Consider the following 24020-nt stretch of genomic DNA (forward strand, 5'->3'; position numbering starts at 1 on the left):
CTGCTGCCTTTTATTAGCGCTTCTTGAGACGCCGTCGTTCTCTGATTGGTCTCTGGTCAGGAACCTCCTTATTTGGGGAGGTACCATATACGTCACTGGTATCGATTGGAGGAGGGGATCTCTTACAAACTTCATACTGAACTATGAAATGGTCGTAATGACTTGCAGGCATTTAATATCCTTTACATATTTATAGTTAGAGCCACATTGCATGGATTACATCAGTGCCTATTATTCACTGCCTAAATGCAAGGATTTGTAGTAAAAGCAGTCATTGTCCATATTGGAAGTTGACACTTGTTTGACAACATTAATATGTTGTGAATCGGATGAGTCTTTCTTATCCAAGTGAGGGCATTGAATGTAAGCCCTTTCCTACAGCTCGGGTTGCAATGACCAATGCCGTGGCTGATCCTCTACAAAATGTTTGCCATTTAAATATCACTTCATGCAAGCAATATCATGTATCAAAATCATACAAAATACAATAAAATGAAAACAATTGTGTATGTGTACCTGTCCTTCTGCTGTGTATTCCACAGCTGCTCCATCTTCTGCTGACTGCTCTTCGTCGTGGTCTTGGCGAAGGTCTCCACACGCTGCCGCTTGGCCAGGAAGGCCTTACTGATGTCAGCTACAACACAGAGACACAGATTATAGTCATTTTAATTAGAAATGTGGAAAACAAAGTGACACTGCAGAGGCAGCTTACCTCCAAATGTGTCCAACATGCCCATCACAACCCCTCTGCAAATGAAAATAGATACATTAATGTGAAACACACATGTATTGAGACAACATAGAACAAAAAGGTGAAATGTTTCATTCTAATTAACCAGATGAACCCTACAGCATCCTTATTCTTGTAATTTGGAAAAAAATCGTCAAACATTTAGCAATAAATTGAAAAATAGCCGATCTTCAAGCTCACAAACACATCACATTGTGACGTGTTGTGAGCTTGTAAAGCTGCTATTTCCAGCAAAGAGATTTGGTGTACAGCGGAACAAAAGGAGGGGGGCAGGTATAGACCCCTGGGGGACCCCGGTAAACACAGCCATACCCCTCATGGGTGCCAGCGTCCTCTTCATCGTCCAAAAGGTGCTTCTTTCCCTTCAGAGATTCCACTTCAATTGAAACATGAAACCAGATCAGTTATTTGGTTCAAATAAGTCAGACACCAGATGGATTGATTGGATGGTTTATTCATAATTTATCTCATCATTGTGTTTCCTTTGCTCAGTGTTTTTTGTAAAGCATGTTGAATGGCCTTGTTGTTTAAATGTGCTTTACGAATAACATTGCCTTGCCTAGATTTCAACATCATGCACATTTGTCTATAATATCTCTGCCAACATGTAAGCACAGACTTACAGCTACCACATTAACCAAGTAGATTGACATTCAAAGTGTGTTTTATGACAATAACCTCTCTCTGAAATGTCAAGTCTAATGAGCAACAATTGAAAAGTAACTTGTCAGCAATAAAGTCTGCATCATGATACTGCGTACAATTATCTTTACTTTTGATTTGTTAGTTTTTCTTCTCATCTCAATCTGCATCAGACAAAAAGTGATTCCTCATAAAATATGAAATTCTTAAGTCCTTGTCTTGCAATACTGTTATTGTTTCGAGTACAGTTTGGTTGACACAAGCTCCTGTCATGGTATGCATGTGTACGATATAGTTCTGTTCTTTTGAAGGTAGCATAGTAGCTCACACGCGCACAAGCACAGTCACACACACGCACGCACGCACGCACGCACGCACGCACGCACGCACGCACGCACGCACGCACGCACGCACGCACGCACGCACGCACGCACACACACACACACACACACACACACACACACACACAGAGATAGAGAGAAAAAGAGACAGACAGACAGACAGACAGACAGACAGACAGACAGACAGACAGACAGACAGACAGACAGACAGACAGACAGACAGACAGACAGACAGACAGACAGACAGATATACCTTTCTGGTCCAGGTCCTTCAGGGGTTTGGATGACAGATCTTTACCTTTGGCCTTTTGAGCGTTTCCCCTGTGAGTTGCCATGTTCTGTAAACATTACATTAGGATTAATTAATAATATGACGTGTAAACATTACATTAGGATCAAATGCATAACATTAAGTACTATTATTTAACTATTATTCAACAGTGACAACACAACAGAGAGACTAGAGCATCATAACTAGTAGACAACATGATATATCTATAGTTTTCTATCTTCATGAACTAAACACAAAACAACAGGAACATAATTATCCTCTTATCAAAGCTCACAAGGAGAACACATTGTACTAGTTGTGAGCTTTATTCACAACCTAAGTCTAAATGAAACAAGTGAATTATGACTCGTAATTGGGTCAAATTGTAAAACATAACTACTAGTAAAGTTTGTTAACAGTCACCTCTGTGAGTAAAGATGGTTTTAAACAGCAGTAATAATGGATATAATGACTATAAGCTGATATTAATGAGCTGCTTCACAGGAGACAGAAGAAGCTGCTGTCTTAACTCGAGACGCAGAGCGAGCAGTGTTGCCAGGTTTAGTGAGAGAAATAAGCAACCTAGGCCAAGAGCGCTTTAAACCTATATACATAGCCTACGATTATGTCCCAATGTGATGAGTTGTGAGCTTGTAGATCTGCTATTTTCCCCGAAAATCTTGTGGACAAAAAGTGCTAAATCTGGAATATCTTTGAAACATTTTAACACATTTTAACACACAATCATTTCAGATGGGGATCCGTGGACAAATACGCATTAATTTATTTGGAGGTCCTTGACATGAAAATGTTGAGAACCACTGGTTTAAACAATAATAAAAAAAAAACTGGAAGCAAGCCACTTTAAAAAGAAAACAAAATCCCACAAAACTCATATTACAACTACCAATATTTATAAGCAACTTTACAGAAAAACAAGCCCAAAGTCGCTTATAATAAGCAGACATGGCAACACAGAGCGCGAGACACAAAAACGGCGCCCAAACCTTGATGGTTACTCTTCGTCCGTACAGCGGTGCCGCGTGCCAAAAACAGAAGATTTGGCCCCGAAAATAGCCGATCTACAAGCTCATGCTTGTAGCTCACGCTTGTAGATCGGCTATTTTCAGCGCACGACACTTCCTGGTGTATTGTTATTGTATGACGTCACAGAGGCGGTTCCCAGGGCGTCAGGGAATGAGCAAAAAAGAAGAAAGAAATATTATGTCTAAAACTTGTGCTCTCAAGGAAAGCCTAACGTTAACATTATAGCCTACAGTTATTTTCTTTCTTTCTTGTTTGTTTTTCTACATGATTATTTCTGGTAATTTTATTTTCTTCTACCTGTTAATAATCAGCAAATTAAGCATATTTTAACAGTGTGTTCATTCACTGTGTGAGACTTTAAATACACACATCAAAGCTTTTCAAAGCTTTTCAAACATTTTAAACACTGGGAACCAATGTATTATGATCTTGCTAATGTTTCTCAGTTTACAAGTTAAAGTAGTCAAAACCCACAGACTTGCAGGGCAATGAAGGGTTACAAACACATCTACATGGAACACATTCAAAATGGGAGTGTATTAAGACATTGGTTCTCAAAGTGGGGTCCGGGGACCCTCAGGGGCCCTTGACAGAGTTCCAGGGGGTCCCCAGCTAAATGATAGATTAGGAACCAAATGGACCCTTATGGGTCTGCAACCCCGAGAGTGTACAAATGGACCCTATTTGTTAGCTTAATACATGTCAAACTGGGGGTCCTTGAAATTAAAATGCTTGAGAATCTCTGCTAGAGCCATAACAATCTTCTCTTATGGGGGTCCCTGACGCGCGCGCGCGCCCACACACACACACACACACACACACACACACACACACACACACACACACACACACAATGTTCAATTGTATTTCGCATTTGACTGCACTACACCCATTACACCAGCAGATGTCAATCACGTTACATGATCATTTCCATGATGGAAATGGGAGTTAACAATCTGATATCACTAGCCTTAAGTGAGACACGATTATTATTTATGTATTTGTGCCAATGGTGGAAAAAAAAATCAAATTTTTACAAGTAGAAGTATCAATACTGCAAAGTAGAAATACTCAGGCCTGTGTTCAAAATGTTACTTGAGTAAAATTACAAAAGTATTGTACCAAGTACCAAAAGTAAAAGTACAAAAATGTTTGAAAATAGCAGATCTACGAGCTCACAACGCGTCACGACTCACGATGCGTAGTGAGCTTGTAGATCAGCTATTTTCAAATAGCCTATATATAAAACAGGGCTAAAGTGGGTAATGTATTATGTTTTATAATAAACATCTGCAAAGTAACTAGAAACAAATCATTATAATGGAGTAAAAGTGCAATATTTGCCTCTGAGATGTAGTGGAGTAGAAGTAAAAGTATTGGAAATTGGAACTCAATTAAAGTAAAAAATACCTCAATATTGTACTTAAGTAAGGTACTTGAGTAAATGTACTTAGTTACTTTACAACTGATTTGTACTAATTCCATACAGTAGGAGAAACAGAGATCAATCATGTCATCCATCTATGCAAAACCTGTGTTGCCACCCGGTATTTATTTTTTTACCAATTGCAAACCAATTTAAACACTAATTTCATAAAGGCGGCATTGATTTTTGGTTTGAAGTTCAAAGGGCTGTGTGTGTCCATATTGGTGCATTTGTGAGTTTCATAGAGTTGGATGTGATTAATATTCATATATTTGTATAGTGGAAAGATCTCTTTAAATAAGTAGATGGGTGGCTCTTAAAAGAGCCTTTTGGGGGTTGTGGCAGTATCAGATAGAAGTTTAAGCACGTTCTCCGCGGATACGACGGGCCAGCTGGATGTCTTTAGGCATGATGGTCACTCTCTTGGCGTGGATGGCGCACAGGTTGGTGTCTTCAAACAGACCCACCAGATAAGCCTCGGCAGACTCCTGGAGAGCCATGACGGCGGAGCTCTGGAAGCGCAGGTCGGTCTTGAAGTCCTGGGCGATCTCCCTCACCAGGCGCTGGAAGGGCAGCTTACGGATCAGCAGCTCGGTAGATTTCTGGTAACGACGGATCTCCCTCAGAGCCACAGTACCAGGCCTGTAACGGTGAGGCTTCTTCACTCCACCTGTTGCCGGCGCGCTCTTACGCGCTGCCTTGGTGGCGAGCTGCTTCCTGGGGGCTTTGCCGCCGGTGGACTTACGAGCTGTCTGCTTGGTTCTTGCCATGGCTTCTCTGAGGTTGAGACTGAGAGTAGTAATGCAAAAACAGAGCAAACTGCTGCCTTTTATTAGCGCTTCTTGAGACGCCGTCGTTCTCTGATTGGTCTCTGGTCAGGAACCTCCTTATTTGGGGAGGTACCATATACGTCACTGGTATCGATTGGAGGAGGGGATCTCTTACAAACTTCATACTGAACTATGAAATGGTCGTAATGACTTGCAGGCATTTAATATCCTTTACATATTTATAGTTAGAGCCACATTGCATGGATTACATCAGTGCCTATTATTCACTGCCTAAATGCAAGGATTTGTAGTAAAAGCAGTCATTGTCCATATTGGAAGTTGACACTTGTTTGACAACATTAATATGTTGTGAATCGGATGAGTGTTACATTTTGATTTAATTAAGACAATAATATGCCTACTTATAATTCGTATACACCATAATCCTTGTGTTTTGTCACTCAAGTAGAAATATTTATTTCTTTGCCCCATGTCATAAAACACACAGCAATGTATTTTCACTTTGCTGTAAACTAGTAATAATATCAGTGGTGGAAGAAGTACTCACATATTTCACTCAAGTAAAAGAAGCAATACAAAAATGTAAAAATACTCTATTACAAGTAAAAGGCCTGTGTTCAAAATGTTACTTGAGTAAATGTAGAGAAGTATTGCTATCAAAATATAAAGTACCAAAAGTAAAATTACTGTTATGATTGAAATTTGCAGATCTACAATGAGCTTGTTATTGCTAACAAATGGTCCATGTATAAAATAGCTAGGGCTCAAGTGCCTAATGTAGGTTTTTATAATACAATCTACAAATTAACTGGCTTTCAAATAATCGTACAATATTTGCCCGTTATAAGCAGGGTACAAGTAAAGTATTTAAAATACTTCAGTGATGTATTAAAAAATACTTCAAAATATTACTTGGGTAAATGTATTGAGCTACTTTACACCACTGCATAACATTATGCGCAGTCGGTTTATATAAACTGAGCAGTCTATATAGAATGGAATAGAATTCATCTTTGTATTGAATGAGTGGGTGGCTCTTAAAAGAGCCTTTGTTGGGATTGTTAGATGAGTGAAGTAGATTTATTTCTTGGCGGCTTTCTCGGTCTTCTTGGGGAGCAGAACAGCCTGGATGTTGGGCAGCACACCGCCCTGAGCGATGGTCACTCCACCCAGCAGCCTGTTGAGCTCCTCGTCGTTGCGGACGGCCAGCTGGAGATGACGGGGGATGATGCGAGACTTCTTGTTGTCACGGGCAGCGTTTCCAGCCAGCTCCAGGATCTCAGCGGTCAGGTACTCGAGAACAGCCGCCAGATAGACCGGGGCGCCGGCACCGACACGCTGGGCATAGTTGCCTTTACGCAGCAGCCTGTGGACACGACCCACGGGGAACTGGAGCCCGGCACGGGATGAGCGGGTCTTGGCCTTAGCCCTGGACTTTCCACCTGTTTTGCCTCTTCCTGACATGGTTGGGTTTTCTTTCTTGAGATGTGGATCGTAGAAGAAATGTGTCTGAGCAGAGGAATACAGGACTATTTATGTCCTCAAGTGGGCGGGGTTAAGTTTGTAAATGCTCCCCACCAATCAGAACCAGTGACGTACTGTTCCTCCCCCAGGAGGTTCCTGACCAATCAGAGAATGACGGCGTCTCTCAGTCAATGTCCAGTTTAGACAGTTATCAGGCACTATTCATCCTAAATGTGTGATTTACATTTTACAAAGTGCACAATCAGAGACGACATATAGTAAATGGTCACATAGATAAAGGACAATGATTTGCTGCTACAAAGTTTAACTTTGAAACTTAAAATGTGGCATCTGTATAATAGTGCTACTAAAATAACATTGTCAGTATTAGTGGTCAAGCTAAATAAAAGGTACAACTAACCAACATGAACAGGCTGCTGTGAATAGGATCCATTGTAATGATGAACAGATTTTAAAACATATTACTGGGACTTTAGAGTGACGTGTGACAATATTACATTGTTAGTACAATTGTTATAATTCATGTTATTACGTTGTAATATAATCAAAAGTAAAACGAACTGTTTGCTGAACATAATGCCGTTTCTGTGTGATGTATCAGTATGTAGATATGCCAAAGCTTTAGATTTGATTAAAACATAAAATTATTGAATTCATATTGAATATGCATATTTATATTGTCTCTTAATATCTATACAAAATATAGTGTATATTTTGTATATTAATCATGTTTTCTCATGTATCACTTTATGTTCTCTCTTGCACATCATGCACCTATATTCGATCATTATGATTTTATATATATTAATATATGTAGATGTTCGCATGTAATATACATATCAATAAATATCAGTGTTTGTAAAATTACCATATTTAATTTGTAGACAATCACCCTGATTGCATGGGCAGCCTTATCTGTATCTAAAACTCATACCCAATGCTTGTAGCTGTTGTCTGTCTAGTCTTTGTGTTGAATGTTTTAAATGGACCACAATGGGCTTTCATCCATTTGGTGCTTTTTGTTGCACTGTGTACTTTTAAAGATTGTTACATGTATTTATCCATGTCACTTTAACCATGCTTTTCCCCCCAATATCATGTTCGTGAAAAAAGATCAACAAGCTCACAACGCCTACCGACGTACAGGCTTTAGCGCTCATGTGGCCTCTTTTGGGGCTAGTTTTCATATAACTCGTGCTTATTTCTCACGCAAAACCTAGCAACATTGATCATTAGTTCCCACTGCTGACAATCATCACATAATCCCACCCCTTCTCTCTTTGCTCAGTTGAGTTAATACTATGATAACCAATTCTAAATGTCAGTGCCAAGACATAGAACAATAATAGACAAAAAGGAACTCTTTAAATAAAGTTGTGGGTGGCTCTTAAAAGAACCTTTGTGGGATATACAGGTTGCTGTGTGAATGTTTACTTCTTCTTAATGGCTGTCTTCTTGGGTTTCGCCGCTTTGGGCTTTGCTGCCTTCTTTGCTGGTGCTTTCTTGACGGCAGCGGGTTTCTTCACCTTCTTGGGACTCTTGGCTGCCTTCTTGGGGCTCTTGGCTGCTGGTTTCTTTACAGCTGCAGGCTTCTTTGCCTTCTTGGGTGATTTCTTAGCAGCTGCGGGCTTCTTGGCTGCTGCCTTCTTGGGGGATTTCTTTACCGTGGCGGGTTTCTTGGCTACTGGCTTCTTGGGTTTGACTGCCTTCTTAGCGGGTTTCTTCACCTTCTCTTCAGCCTTCTTGTTGAGCTTGAAGGATCCAGACGCACCGGTACCCTTGGTCTGGAGCAGGGTGCCCTTTGCCACCAGGCTCTTCACGGCGACCTTGACGCGGCTGTTCTTCTTCTCCACGTCGTAGCCACCGGCGGCCAGAGCCTTCTTGAGGGCGGCCAGAGACACACCGCTCCTCTCCTTGGAAGCGCTCACAGCCTTGACGATGAGCTCCTGGACGCTGGGACCGACTTTCACTGGCTTGGCCGCGGTCTTCTTCTTGGCTACTTTAGCCGGGGAGGCAGCTGGAGCTGGAGCGACTTCTGCCATGGTCTTCTGGTTGGTGTTTCAGATGCACTGAACTAAAGTCTGAGTAGAGAGAGAGACTGATGGAATAGAGGAGGAGGGGGTGGAACTTAAAGGATGTGTGAGAACCATGTAGACTCAACCCACTGGGTCAGTGCTCTGTGTGCTGCAGAATACTGAGACACTTGTGTTTTCTCCACAACTAAAACCAAATGAAATACAGACGGAGACATGGATTTAAGTCAAAACAACAAATGGAGCAGATAGCAGACAAGTTTCACTTCATAATCAAATCATGTGGAGCGCTGAGGACTCCTGCGTTTTGTTTGGAGACGTTAAAAACCTCACATATACACCATTACAAGGAGAGGAGTTTGCCAGCTTTCCTCTGTCATTTGTCGTTTAAAATAGTTTAAACATAGAATATCCAATTCCCTATTTGCTGCAGATCAAGCTGATATGTCTGACTTTGGAACAACAGTTAAACAGATCCTCTTTGGCAAAGCGTTTTGTTTTAAATTTCAAACTTTCCAGTGTCTGCAAACACAGTGCTGCTGTTGTCTTTCGATGTGGCATGGAGACTTATGAGAGGATGGCCAGTTGAGAGCAAGCTCCACTTTTCCAATTTACATAACATTGCCATTTACAGAACATATGGCATATTACATAATTATTACTTGACATCATTTAAAATGTACACCATTTATTTACAAGCAATTGCAATTGCTTCATAATGGCAATATGGGTATACAATATATCTTCTTTAATTTTATCAGAAGGAATACGGTAGCCAAGGAGCACAGCAGAGGAAAATAAACACCACATGTGTTTCAGTTAAATGTGTTAATGTACATTAGCTGGCCACCACTGACACCTAAATTAATTATGGCAATTAATGCCATGACCAGTGTTCAGCTGTCAAAATGACTGCTGTGAAAGAGGTCTGTGCTAGACTGCTAGGTCTAACTTAATATTACAAATGTTGACAGCTAGAATGTTTTGAATGAAAATGGATGAAGTCAAGTATATATATATACACACACACACAATATTTAACAGAATAACTATATGTCTGAACCGACAGCCAAAGCTGAAGCTATAATCACATGGCAGTTCACTATCTTTAGGAACAAGCATCTGTAATTAAAGTCTATGCATAACTAAATAAATGTAGCACTTCGCCAAGTCTAGATGTCCGTCTGCTCTGTGAATAGGCATTTTACACGAGCCATATTGTGTCATGTTTTATACAATTGAAAAATACCAATGATACATATTTCTAATAAAATATATTGCCACAATTTGTCAAGTGAAGATACGAATATCATTGGTCATTACATGTATGGAAGTGTCATCTTGTACGTCAGCAACTCATTTAAAAAAGTGCTTATGAGCTGAATAAAAAGCTCATTCAAACAGTGAGGATCAACTCTTTCTTGAAAAGATGAATGGTCCTTAAAAGGACCTTTGTGTTTAGAGCAGACTAGAACAGTTTACTTAGAGCTGGTGTACTTGGTCACAGCCTTGGTGCCCTCAGACACGGCGTGCTTGGCCAGCTCACCGGGGAGCAGCAGGCGGACGGCCGTCTGAATCTCCCTGGACGTGATAGTGCGGCGCTTGTTGTAGTTAGCCAGTTTAGAGGCTTCACCGGCGATGCGCTCAAAGATGTCGTTGACAAAGGAGTTCATGATGCCCATGGCCTTGGAGGAGATACCGGTGTCAGGATGGACCTGCTTCATCACCTTGTAGATGTAAATGGCGTAGCTCTCCTTCCTGGACTTCCTGCGCTTCTTGCCGCCCTTGGCAGCGGACTTGGTGACGGCTTTCTTGGAGCCCTTCTTGGGCGCTGGCTTGGCGGGTTCGGGCATGGTTATTTTTAAGAGGGTTCTGGTTAAGAAGTAACCCTGACTACGTGTCGCACCAGTACTTATACCAGGCCAATGCAAATGAAGTGTGCTACTCCCAGCACATGATTGGTGCCACTGCCTATGTGACCCACAGAGGGAGGTGTCTTACACTGTCTTTGTCTCTGCATAATGTTTTACCGCCTGCATCTATTTGTCCCGCTAAAATATAGACTAGGGTTAAAGTATATTTAGGGTAAATTCATGTTTTAATTGGAATTAATAGTTCTATTCAACGCTCCAATTTCAATCCAGACACCAGTTGTAACTTGTAACACACTTTCTATCGATGCATAATTTATACAGTATAATCAGACAATCACAATTTTGAGGTATTTTTGGTACTTTATTGGAGTATTTCCAGTACTTTTACTTCTACTCCACTACATCTCAGAGGCAAATATTGTACTTCTACTCCACTACAATTATTCGAAAACTTTAGTTACCAGTTACTTTGCAGATATAAATGATTACATTATAAAACATACATTAACCACTTCAGCCCTATTTTATACCTAAGCTATTTGAAAATAGCCGATCTACAAGCTTGGCATCGCGACACGTTGTGAGTAGATCTGCTATTTCAAACAGTTTTTGTACTTTTACTTTTGGTGCTTTAAATACATTTTTAACAATCAACAATTGCATTTCATCATGTTCATTATAGCTGGGATGGGATTGGGATTCAAACACAAAAGGTGGGTGTGAATTTAATCTGCATTCAACTGTTATAGTCCTAAAAAATAACAAATAAGGTCACTCTCTAGACTAGAGTCACTAGACAATATAGGAAAATGCTGGACCAATGGACCTTGGTCTCCCCATCTTAATATAAAGAGTCTTATAACAATTACATTCGTGTCATATTAATGATCAGACAGGAATTTATTGCGTGGGTTGCTGGAAGATAGATTTTCTAGTACACCGTCAACTTTTACTGTCTTGATAGTCAGATAAAGGAGATTGTGTGAAGACCATGTCCATGAATCATGGTTCTCTGTATACGGCAACTGTATACGAGGAAAACTATTACATATTTATCCCCCAAAAAGTTTAGCTACCTTGCATTGCTCACATTTCAATAATGGAATAAACTCTGTAAAGAAAGTGTGGGCGGCTCTTAAAAGAGCCTTTGTGTTGTTGGTAGATCAAGTCAGCATTATTAACCTCCGAAGCCGTACAGAGTGCGTCCCTGTCTCTTCAGAGCATAGACAACATCCATGGCGGTCACGGTCTTTCTCTTGGCGTGCTCGGTGTAGGTGACGGCGTCACGGATCACGTTCTCCAGGAAAACCTTGAGGACACCGCGGGTCTCCTCGTAGATCAGACCGGAGATACGCTTCACGCCGCCACGGCGAGCCAGACGGCGGATAGCGGGCTTTGTGATTCCCTGGATGTTATCACGAAGCACTTTGCGATGGCGCTTGGCGCCTCCTTTTCCAAGACCTTTGCCTCCCTTACCTCGGCCTGACATTTTCGCTTTAGTGGAATATACTGATGAGAATGACTCTTCAGCTCAATGATTTGTCTATTTATCTGTGTTCTGAGGACGTAAATGAGGACAGGCAGACCTCGCTGTGCGGGCGGTGCCAAAAGCTCTATCCCCGCCCCCATGCCAGTCTGACACCCATTCACTCTGCACGAGGCAACTTCACTGTGAATTTGTAACAGTATTCAACCTTACAAATCATTAAGAGGGTTACAAAGTGTCTGATGCCAATATAACGGCCTGGCCCATGTATGAAAACATATCCATGCAATTTTGTTTACACTTCAAAAGGTAAAAAGACAAAATCCAGCCCAAATAAATGAAAGATATGTATTTTAATTAAAAAAATCACAATACATAGAAGGCCAAGAAAAAAACAGGCCAGATACATGGATGAAAAAACAACACCTCTGAGAAAATGAATAGGGCACAATGGCAGAATTAAAATGAATCACAATACATAGAAAATATTACTTGTAATAATATTTATAGGACAACATGGCAATATTAATGATATGCATATGCATAATGCATTATACTGTTTGCGAGATGCTTAAATCAAAGAGCAATATTTGCCAAAAATAGCTGATCTACAAGCTCAGAATGTGCTGCACAGCTCCTCACTCTGAGCTTGTAGATCGGCTATTTTCAGCAAAGTAGTAATGTAGAGCGAAAAAAGAGCAGACCAAGTACAGACTTAAAGGTCCAGCTTTTTTTACTAAGTTTTTGTGTCCTCTCCCTCTGCTGTAGCTCCTAATCGAAGGGACTGCCTGTCACTCACAGCCTTTTAAAAACCTGCTTAAGCTCCGTTCTACTTGACTCTGATGAAGATGCACTTGACATCCAAACGTCTGTCACCTGTACACTTAACACCTGGTCAATAAAGACATTTGACGGTCTGAGCTTCTCCAGTGATTTATTCCTCTCATCTGCTGCTGTAACTGTTTAATACACAGAGGCAGCCTCCTTCTTCTGGATCATTATTATTATTATTATTATTATTATGTTATATTGTATTGCTGTGCTGGCAGAACATGTCCCTCCAACATTTCACTGATTGTACCATGTGTATGAGTGACCCTGAGTAAACCCTTCTTGATCACCAACTTGAAGCACATGACGGAAGCCAAGCTGAAATCAAATTTACAATAGTCTTTAATAATGAATAATAATTTAAAAACAAATTTGTATGTGAGCTTTAATATTATTCTAACCTAACCTTATTATCACCTAGCTTCAGAATAGCTTCATGGACCTCACCAGGAGTGACAATCACATCATCATTGATATCTACGTTATCCACTACAAATAACCGCGAGGTTGCATCAGAGCCTCTCACACCATCTATGTTTGATGGAAGACATGTTTTACAATTATTTAAACTTTGTATCTCCTTCCAGAAATCATTTATATTATTATGCAACTTCCTTGCCAGAGAATCTGCCCTCATAGTGGTTTCATTTCTTTTGATAAAACAAAGGGCATATTTAAAATCAGCAATGGTGCGTTTTTTCTTTTCAAACAGAGGTCCATGTCTACCTTTGCCTGACTCGGCTTGGATTCGAATGCTATCAATGCATTGAATGGGAGATTATCACGTTTTATCAGACCTTTGAATGGGCGAAATAGGCGACCTACTACCTACCCGCGATTTATCAGACCATTCATTCAGGAGCTACTGACCTACTTGGAGGCGGAGCAGTCCCCACAACAATATTTACGATTCTGTGCCTATCGGTACATAACTCGAACGGCGCTGAGTAGGCACAGGCGAACGTCACACCGTTCAGGACGGCAACTCGGTCGCCTTAGCTCCCTCGGTGGTCCTTCACGGGGTGACAGTTCGCCTGTGACTGCGCGCCTCCGTCATGGTCCGAAACCAAAAGCGAAACCTAAACTGAACTATTAAGTCATGTCAGTTGGTAGGTCAGTATGTCTTGATAACACCCAATGAATGGTCTGATAAATCACGGGTAGGTAAGTAGGTCGCCTATTTCGCCCATTCAAAGGTCTAATACACTCGCCTATTTCCCCATTCAATGCATTGATAGCATTCGAATCAGGTGGACTCAGCCCATATTTTTAAAAGCCGTTCTAGCCTTTATATTACCCAGCAAGGTGTCAGAATGATTCAAATATTTATCCAGATCTTTCTTGGTCAATTTAGACCAATCTATTTTCACAGCACTCGTGCTGTTATCCACAGGCAACAACACAGGTACATTACCTGTATTCAACACCATACAAAAGGGTATGTGGTCAGTGGTAGCCAGATCATAAACCATTTCCATTGTATCAATAGAGTCATGAGCATTTACTGTACAGAGCCAGTGATCAAGCCAGGAAGTAGTGTGCCAAGCCTCGATGATTTAAGTATAAAATATTCTCAGGTAAAAAATACCTTACTAGATAAACTCAATCCACTGTCTGAACAGAAATCCATTAAATGATTACCAAATAAAGATTTAGCATCAGTTACATCAGCATTCATGTCACGGACAACATAGATGCAGGTGGAAGGATTATCCTGAATAAAATACATAATGAATGCCATTCTACTGAGAACTCATCCTCATTTTTTATTTGTTTTGATCAATGTTTTATTAATTTTCTAAGGAAAACAGAAAAAAGTCAGATCACCAAATGCATGTAAGAGGCTATATACAGGGAAAACCAAGACAGAAAAATTCAAAAATAATAATCATCCTAATTTTGATAGTACTCATATATGATGTATAAACATTCACAAAATAATAATCCTAATTTTGATAGTACTCATATATGGTGTATAAACACTCACAAGTATTAACTTTATACCATTAAGGCACAGTTCTATCCCAATAGCCCAGTCAACTCCCAATCTAGGTCAACTGGTCATGTTTTTTGTTCCACAGAGTGGCAACTTCCCCTTGAATCCTCCCTCGTACCACTAGAACTTAGGTCGGTGGTGGACTAACCCGCCCCAGGTCTTGTTTAGCCAAGAACGTCTCCTGGACACACAAAACGTCACATCCTTCCAACAGTTTGTCCACAACAATATGGCATGATTGATCAGTTTCTCTGTGGCCAACACGCAGCCCTTGCACATTGTAAGACACAACACAGATGTTCATAGAGAGATTAGTTCATTCAAATCACTCACAGATGCAGACGCAGACTGGCTCTCAAGCAGAGCTGCAGGTGTACCTAGGCACTTCAGTTCACTCCCCCCCCCCCCCCCCCCTCTGCCAGTAGCCTTGGGCCCACAAGCCTCAAAATAGTGGCGGACCTGCGTCCCTGCGGGCCACAGTTTGGGATCGAACATATCATCAACATTATTACATTCAGTAGTAATGTGAAACGAACCGAGGCTGCTGTCAGGCGACTCGATCTTACGACATGTCACTGTCTTACTACCCAATTTCTCCAATAAATAATCCCGAAGTGTAACCGCATCGATTAGGGGGAAACCGAGTAGCTAACACACTCACCAGTTTGGTTGTCGCCACTGGTCTGGGTCTCACAACGACGCTCCACTGTGGGGACTGTAGTTGTGAACGTGGCAATGAAGTTGTAGTTACACCTACATCCAACTGCTCCTGTTGAGCGGAACCCGCCTGCCCCTGCACACCCTCTCGTGAGGTACTGGCGATCCCAGAATCCAAAGCCGCAAAGGGCTTTTCGCCTGTATGGACCCTCATGTGTGTTTTCAGATTATGATTTTGGTTTAAGATTGTGTTATAAACTGTACAAGCAAAGGGCTTTTTGCCTGTATGGACCCTCATGTGACATGTCAGAGCTTGATTTCGGATAAAGGTTTTGTTACAAACTGTACAAGCAAAGGGCTTTTCGCATGCTTGAGTCCTCATGTGTGTTTTTAGATCAATATTTTGGTTAAATATTTTGTTACAAACTGTACAAGCAAACGGCTTATGAATCCTCATGTGCTTTTTTAGATGTTGAGAATATTTAAAGCTTTTGTTACAAACTGTACAAGCAAAGTGGATCCTCATGTGTGTTTGCAGGTCTGAATCTTTGTTAAAGCTTTTGTTACAAACTGTGCAAGCAAAGGGCTTTTTGCCTGTATGAATCCTCAAGTGTGTTTTCAGATGATGATTTTGGTTAAACCTTTTGTTACAAACTGCACAAGCAAAGGGCTTTTTGCCTGTATGGCTCCTCATGTGTTCTTTCAGAGCAGCCTTGCGACCACAGACTTTACCACACTCTATACAACGAAAGCTTTTCTTTCCCGTTTGACTCCTCATAGATGGCTTTTGTTTAAATGATTTCAGGTTCTGGGACAGCTTGCTAAAAGACATTTGTTGTGCTTCCACATCCTTGTGCTTCCACATCCACGTCTTGTATGATTTCAGTGTGTTTAAAACAGTCTCATCTTCCCTGGTCTCCAAGTCATCACTGTCATCAGTATCAAATTCAGAACAGTGTGAAGACAGGAGCTGCTCATCACTAGTTGGTTGTGATGTTCCACAGTCCTCTAAACCAGCTTGTGTTTTCATGTGTTCAGTTGAGGTGCTGGCTAGAGGCTCTGTCTTTCTGTTGTCATCATCTTCACTTTTCACTGCTAGTAATGTCAATGATGACCCTGCAGCCTCCTCTGGTACTTCTGACTGTTCCTCCTTAATCTGTGGAGGTTCTAGTTTCACCTGGACCAGACTGGAACAACTCTCCTCCCGTTCCTCTTTAATCTGTGGAAGTTCTAGTTTCACCTGGACCAGACTGGAACTACTCTCCTCCCGTTCCTCTTTAATCTGTGGAGGTTCTAGTTTCACCTGGACCAGACTGGAACTACTCTCCTCCTGTTCCTCTTTAATCTGTGGAGGTTCTAGTTTCACCTGGACCAGACTCAACCTACTCTCCTCCTGTTCCTCTTTAATCTGTGGAGGTTCTAGTTTCACCTCGACCAGACTCAACCTACTCTCCTCCTGTTCCTCTTTAATCTGTGGAGGTTCTAGTTTCACCTGGACCAGACTGGGGCTGCTCTCCTGGTGTTCAGGGGAAGACTCCTCTTTACACACATCAGGAAGGAATTGGATATCTAGAACGAGGAGAGAGGAGCTAACGTCAGCAGAGGGAAACACCTACCAGAGTAACCTTCAACTATAATGCACAATCCAAAAAAGAGCAATAAGAATAATTCACAAGGTAGGACATCATGATCATACAAACATACTGTTCTTAAGGTCAAACACTTTGAAGTTTCTGGATAAAGTTACATTAAAAACTGCACAAATCATTTATAAGGCAAAGAACAAACTATTACCAGGAAATATACAGAAACTGTTCAAGGATAGGGAGGGGAGGTATGCATTGAGAAGGGAATTGAATTTTAAACATGTGCATATCTGTCAGTGGAGTGAAGCTATGGAATGGTTTACCGGAGGTTGTTCAACAATGTAAAAATATAATACAATTTAAAAAAACAGTTCAAGCAGAGTATTTTGGAGACATAGAGACATTATAATTAAGGGACTTATGGAAAATATAAATTGTGTGTGTATATATAAAGTGTGTGTGTGTATGTATATATATATATATAATCTATTGCATACATATTATATTGTATACATATTATATTGTAAACATATGATAATATATAACAACTAGAAGGTACTGTTCCTGAAGAAACAGTGTGGGATCGCTAAGAATGTTGATGGTATTGAGTATTGATAGTGTTAGTAGAGTTAAAGGTTTGAAAGGTTTAAAGGTTTTAAAGGTTTTAAAGGTTCTAAAGTTTTGAAAGGTTCTAAAGGTTTGAAAGGTTTGAAAGGTTTAAGAGGTTTGAAAGGTTGAAAGGTTTAAGAGGTTCTAAAGGTTTGAAAGGTTCTAAAGCTTTGAATGGTTCTAAAGGTTTGAAAGGTTTAAGAGGTTCTAAAGGTTTGAAAGGTTTAAGAGGTTCTAAAGGTTTGAAAGGTTCTAAAGGTTTGAAAGGTTTGAAAGGTTTGAAAGGTTTAAGAGGTTCTAAAGGTTTAAGAGGTTCTAAAGGTTTGAAAGGTTCTAAAGGGTATTTACTTTAAATTATTTTTAGTCACTTTATTTACTTTAAAGTATTTTTTACTAATTTTTACATCTTTTAAGTATTTTTACTATTTTTTTCAACTTTTAAGTATTTTTACTCATGTTGAGTACTTTTAAGTATTTTTACTCAGTATAAGTACTCTTAAGTATTTTTAATCAAGGTACTTACTTTAAAGTATTTTTAGTCACTTTATTTACTTTAAAGTAGCTTTTACTAATTTTTACAACTTTTAAGTATTTTTACTCTTTTTATCAACTTTTAAGTATTTTTACTATTTTTTCCAACTTTTAAGTATTTTTACTCATTTTGAGTACTTTTAAGTATTTTTACTCAATATAAGTACTCTTAAGTATTTTTACTCAAGGTATTTACTTTAAAGTAGCTTTTACTAATTTTTACAACTTTTAAGTATTTTTACTCTTTTTATCAACTTTTAAGTATTTTTACTATTTAAAAAGTGAAATATCTCTAAAAGTACAAATTATTTCAAAAATTCAAATGGTAGCCAATATGTCCTAAGTAGGCTGAACGTTATAGAGTTGGAACGGAGTTTCTAGCTAAAAGTATGAATTTCTCCATTGAAATGAATGGGAGTTTTTTTAGAAGTAAAAAGTGAAATATCTCTAAAAGTACAAATGATTTCAAAAATTCAAATGGTAGCCGATATGTCCTGAGTAGGCCGAACGTTGAAGAGTTGGAACGGAGTTTGTAGCTAAAAGTATGAAGGACTAGTTAGCCATCAAAAAACGGGCGGAATAATATTAATATAGTGGCAATAACATTAGTGTGATCGCTTTAGCGATCCCACAATTAGGTGTTGCCTGCTCAGTATAACATCTTAACACAGGGGTGTCAAACTCATTTTGGGGTTGGGGCCAGATTGGTCAAATGGTGACTTGAGGTGGGCCGGAACCAGTTGCGGACGCACATGCGCGCTCACACGCACTCAGACACATGCTACTAACTATGCATATCACTTTTTTTTTAATGTATTAAGAAGAATAGCTACTTTAATTATTGACATTAAAAACAAACTTTGCAATTTGTAATAAGGGTAATAATAATAATGATAATAATAATAATGATAATAATAATAATAATAATAATAATAATAATAATAATAATAATAATGATAATAAGAATAAACCATTTTAAGTAGAATAATTCAATTTGAAGTTAAACAATACCTGGTAATGTGTGTGGGTGGTTAAATAATTAGATGTATAGAACAACAGTGGTGTAAAGTAACTAATTACATTTACTCAAGTACTGTACCTAAGATTTGACGTATTTTTACTTTACTAGAGTATTTCCAATTTCCAGTACTTTTACTTCTACTCCACTACATCTCAGTCACTGCTGTGACATAACAGTATATCACTTTAAAAATGTTTTATGAAGATTAGCTACTTTAATTATTGACATTAAAAACAAACAATGCAATTTGTGATAATAATAATAATAATAATAATAATAATAATAATAATAATAATAATAATAATAATAATAATAATAATAATTGTAATAATAATAATAATAATGATAATAATAATAATAAACAATTTTAAGTAGAATAATTACATTTGAAGTTAAACAATACCTGGTAGTGTGGGTGGTTAAATAATTAGATTTATAGAACAACAGTGGTGTAAAGTAACTAATTACATTTACTCAAGTACTGTACCTAAGTAAAGATTTGACGTATTTTTACTTTACTAGAGTATTTCCAATTTCCAGTACTTTTACTTCTACTCCACTACATCTCACTTATCATAACTATAATCCATATTTAGATCAGTTATTTAAAACTAAAGTTTATTTATTGTGTAGAATTATTTATTTACTATTGTGTAGTAATATAATACAATATGTCTCAAAACATTAGCATGCCATACAGTTGAATTATTGCAAATTAAACTAGAAAAAGTGCTCCTCGGAGCACAGGTCTCCGCCAGGTCAGGTAGGTTATTTTGGCCTCCTGGTGGCGCTATAATAGGCCAATGTGAAAAGTGTGCCATTTATTCCTAGGCCGTGCACGGCAATCGGACACTGCATGCATGATTTGAGGCATTTTGTTCTAAAAATGTGTTTTACTAAATTTGACCTGCTGGTGGCGCTATAACAGAAACACACACACACACACACACACACACACACACACACACACACACAGAGAAAGACTGGTGACGCGAGGTTACACGCACGCACACGCACACACACACACAATCAAAGTCAAGCGTTCACAGCTGGTGTTAATTATTTTGCCCTACAAACTATCGTTGACTAACCTACGAATGTTACACCCTCTGACAAGTGGATTCTAGTTCAAGATGAGAACAGTTACAAAGGAAGGCTATTCCTTTCTCACTACCTTCAGTTGAGACGCTGCTGTGTGAGGGGGGAGAGGTGAGGGGGGCGGGGTGAGGGGAGAAATGCAGCCACTCTACTCCTCAGACGAGAGACGCAACGGATATATACTTCTCCATACAACGGTGTTTTACCGGATTTGTGATGCTGTTGAAAAAGCGCTCTCCAGTAGCCTACAGGTAGAGTTGAATGGTGATGGTCCTCTGTATGTTAATGACCTTGGCCGTGGCTTCACGGCTTGGCCATTGTTCTCATAGAACAAGTTTCTCCAGTATTCAGACCCACTGACCAGGCAGCCTAAGAAGCTGCTGGGCGCTGCCGTTTTTTTCTGCCTTTTTTTTTCTCTCTTTTTTTTTCTCTCTTTTTTTTTTTTCATTAGAGGTAGTATTAAATGGCGTTTTCTCAAATCACTTCGCGGGCCAGATTTGACGACGTCGCGGGCCACAAACGGCCCGCGAAACACCAGTTTGACATGGCTGTGTTAACATATGTGTAATAACTAGGCAATTGATGGATTGAGGGGTATGGTGTGATGTGGTAGTGTTGGCGTTTGTATATAACGGTGTGTATATTAGAATGGGTGTATATGGGTATATGCACGCATTCAGGTGTATATATGTGTATAATAATGAAGACAGGAATGTATACATTGTATATTTTCTGGTGTTCGATTACTACGAACAACGTAAAATCTCGAATGTAATTACCAAATGTTTTGAGTGTTCATTCAATATGAACTTTATAAATGATGTAACTAAGTTAAATCAACATGTAGGAAGGATAGGCATAAATAAGCTTTGAGTTTCAGCCGATGCCTTTTCGGTCAAACAACATTAATTATTGGATTATAGTGTGGTACGTTTTGTGCCACTAAACTAAACTAAACTCAATGGGCCTCATGCAAAGGAAACACATAAAATGACATGGAAGTGATATAAGAACAGATTATATTATTTTTTGATTACATTCATGCCCTAAAATACTATTGGTCCATTAACCCCAATTATAACTCTAAATTTCAGTTAGGCTACGTGTCCTCTCTAAAGATTGTTTCATACTTCGGCGCACAATGGTGTTGAGCAGTGAACATTGCCAATCTACAAGCTCAGTCTCAGATCAACTTGCTGAGAGCTTGTAGATTGTCAATGTTCGCCACGCGACACAGTTGTACAATGGACACATATTTTTGATGCTGTAAATGCTTTGTTAAGTCAAATGTGTTATTGTATTTATTCATCTATTTTTTTATCCCTATTGTCAGTACTATGAAAAATCACATCAATGTAATATGAGGCATGTTGTGCAAAACGGGCCAACCCCGCAAACTTTGGAAGCCAATCATAGCCAATCGGAATGGAATAGGAGACATATAGGTCTTGATCACATGCCTACAGAGATAATGTATACTGATTTGAGTGAGGTTTGGAGAAAATTGGAGAGTATTAACAAACAATCTGTCTCATGGTGGCGCTATAACACGCCGATTTGAAAAGAAAATGTGATGGAGATTCTTCCTTGGCCTACTGGAAGTAGTTTCCCGCCGATCGGTCCAGTGATGCTTGTAGCATGTGGTGCAAAACGGGCCCCTCCAGAAAACTATGAAAGCCAATCGGAATAGAATCTGACAAGATATATCTTGATCACATGACTACACGTGTGTGTGTGTGTGTGTGTGTGTGTGTGTGTGTGTGTGTGTGTGTGTGTGTGTGTGTGTGTGTGTGAGTGAGCAAGAGAATGAGCGAGAGAGTGAGCGAGAGAGACTCACTGCCTGTATCAGTGTGGTTGTTGTCCTCAGAGGTGATGGTGGGAGGAGCCATTGGATGGTCTGGACTCAGGGCTGCTGAGTCGTAGGAATGCATGTGGTGCTGAGGCAACATGCTGTGACTGGATAGATGGTCATCACCTGTAGACATCTGCTTTATAAAGAATGTACACACACACACACACACACACACACACACACACACACACACACACACACACAGTGAGATTGAAAAAACAACGTTCAACTGGCATCCCAATTTTGGGCATATCAAACATTTTCTAAAATGTTCAAAACCTTTAAAAAAAAAATCCAGAATTTTACAAACTTTTCAGAATGTATGTAGGTGGGCTATTTTCATTCAGGTCGTACGGTGAAGTACAAAATAGGTTTCAAGTGGTGAAGCAGTTCAGAATGAGGCAGTTCTTTGACCAGACTCTGCAACAAGCCAGCTGTTTGTGGAATACATGGATCCAAGCTAAATAAAATCTCACGACTGAAAACGTTTTTATGACGCACACACACACACACACACACACACACCTAAACAATTAACAGAATATGTAAAATAAATATATTTGAGCAATATTTGTTCCTGCGGCTCTACATACTGCCAACCAGGTGAATGAATCACAGATTGAGGCTTTAACCTTTGCTTTTATATCATTAAGATTGTATGGAAGATGCTTCTGAACATATTGCTAGTTTGACCATTTGATTTCAAATGTTCTAATCTTAAATGAAGTCGTAACCAAAAATAGCCTATTCTACAAGCTCTCAATGCGTCCCATTGAGAGCTTGTAGATCAGCTATTTTCACTGTGTAACATGCTGGCTATGGAATCCAGCATAGTGACTGAGAACTCTAATCCATTGGAATAGTAACTGTTGCATGTTGTACTGACGCACATTGAGACATCCTGTGTATCCAAGGCAACGCTCACTCCAGAGTCCTACCTCAAATAATGTTTTACACCTCAAGAACTTCTAACACCTCAAAGAACTTCTTACAACACAAAGCTCGACTCACAACCTCCGCTCTACAAACACTAACCTCGTCCATCCCCCCCAAGACCAAGCTACTCATCATGGGGGGCGACTGACCTTCCGCTTGGCCGCTCCCCGACTGTGGAATGCCCTCCCTGACCACCTGAGAGCACAGCAATACAAGCTTTACTGGTTTTACCTTTTTCCTCATTTTTACAGTGGTGTGATGTTTTTATGCTAATGTGAAATGTCTATTGTATCACTTTGAAATTTGTTCAAATGTAACACGCATTATAAATACAATTAATTATTATTATTATTGAATTATGAATGAATAATTTTATCAAATATACTCGGTCACTTTTGGACTAATAACTAAATGTAAATTTCAATTATTTATGTGTGTAAATTGTCCCTCTTCTTTCAGGAAACACTCTTAATGTTAGACAATATACCAAAACAATATATAATGTACTTTCTCAAAGGAATTATTCAAGTGAAAACCACAATGTATCACCCACAAGTCACAAGAACTAAAACTGTAATATTTGTGGGACCACACACACACACACACACACACACACACACACACACACACACACACACACACACACACACACACACACACACACACAACCTAGAAGCACCTTCGCTCCTCTGTGAGCCACAATAAAAGTGTTGTAACTTGTACCTTAATGTTCCTGGATCCCTCAAAACGTCCAAC

General features: G+C 39.5%; 7 protein-coding genes across 7 annotated transcripts; all 7 read right to left on the reverse strand.

Moving 5' to 3' along the window:
- Nucleotides 1-13: 13 nt before the first annotated feature.
- Nucleotides 14-3056, reverse strand: LOC308099351 (synaptonemal complex protein 3-like; the record flags this gene model as incomplete). Its single annotated transcript, XM_080448095.1, has 6 exons — nucleotides 3013-3056; nucleotides 1988-2072; nucleotides 1064-1127; nucleotides 713-747; nucleotides 517-634; nucleotides 14-95 (listed from the first exon to the last, which is right to left on the reverse strand). The coding sequence occupies exons 2-6, from the start codon at nucleotides 2067-2069 to the stop codon at nucleotides 14-16; spliced, it is 381 nt and encodes a 126-aa protein (XP_080304221.1). The 5' UTR covers nucleotides 2070-2072; nucleotides 3013-3056.
- Nucleotides 3057-4837: 1781 nt separating this feature from the next.
- LOC308098321 (histone H3.2) lies at nucleotides 4838-5248 on the reverse strand (the record flags this gene model as incomplete). The annotated part of the gene is made up of 1 exon (XM_080446634.1): nucleotides 4838-5248. The coding sequence occupies one exon, from the start codon at nucleotides 5246-5248 to the stop codon at nucleotides 4838-4840; it is 411 nt and encodes a 136-aa protein (XP_080302760.1).
- A 1101-nt stretch (nucleotides 5249-6349) lies between these two features.
- On the reverse strand, nucleotides 6350-6733 carry LOC308099705 (histone H2A-like; the record flags this gene model as incomplete). The annotated part of the gene is made up of 1 exon (XM_080448438.1): nucleotides 6350-6733. The coding sequence occupies one exon, from the start codon at nucleotides 6731-6733 to the stop codon at nucleotides 6350-6352; it is 384 nt and encodes a 127-aa protein (XP_080304564.1).
- Nucleotides 6734-8184: 1451 nt separating this feature from the next.
- On the reverse strand, nucleotides 8185-8796 carry LOC308097846 (histone H1-like; the record flags this gene model as incomplete). Its single annotated transcript, XM_080445945.1, has 1 exon — nucleotides 8185-8796. The coding sequence occupies one exon, from the start codon at nucleotides 8794-8796 to the stop codon at nucleotides 8185-8187; it is 612 nt and encodes a 203-aa protein (XP_080302071.1).
- A 1469-nt stretch (nucleotides 8797-10265) lies between these two features.
- On the reverse strand, nucleotides 10266-10640 carry LOC308097857 (histone H2B-like; the record flags this gene model as incomplete). The annotated part of the gene is made up of 1 exon (XM_080445956.1): nucleotides 10266-10640. One exon carries the CDS (start codon nucleotides 10638-10640, stop codon nucleotides 10266-10268), a length of 375 nt encoding a protein of 124 aa, XP_080302082.1.
- Nucleotides 10641-11838: 1198 nt separating this feature from the next.
- On the reverse strand, nucleotides 11839-12150 carry LOC308097869 (histone H4; the record flags this gene model as incomplete). The annotated part of the gene is made up of 1 exon (XM_080445968.1): nucleotides 11839-12150. The coding sequence occupies one exon, from the start codon at nucleotides 12148-12150 to the stop codon at nucleotides 11839-11841; it is 312 nt and encodes a 103-aa protein (XP_080302094.1).
- Nucleotides 12151-15101: 2951 nt separating this feature from the next.
- On the reverse strand, nucleotides 15102-24006 carry LOC308099352 (uncharacterized protein; the record flags this gene model as incomplete). The annotated part of the gene is made up of 5 exons (XM_080448096.1): nucleotides 23988-24006; nucleotides 22314-22461; nucleotides 17018-17200; nucleotides 15732-15829; nucleotides 15102-15155 (listed from the first exon to the last, which is right to left on the reverse strand). The coding sequence occupies exons 2-5, from the start codon at nucleotides 22459-22461 to the stop codon at nucleotides 15102-15104; spliced, it is 483 nt and encodes a 160-aa protein (XP_080304222.1). The 5' UTR covers nucleotides 23988-24006.
- Nucleotides 24007-24020: the final 14 nt, after the last annotated feature.

Source organism: Gymnoscopelus braueri (assembly GCF_963280865.1).
Source record: "Gymnoscopelus braueri genome assembly, chromosome: 13".
Lineage (NCBI taxonomy): Eukaryota > Metazoa > Chordata > Actinopteri > Myctophiformes > Myctophidae > Gymnoscopelus > Gymnoscopelus braueri.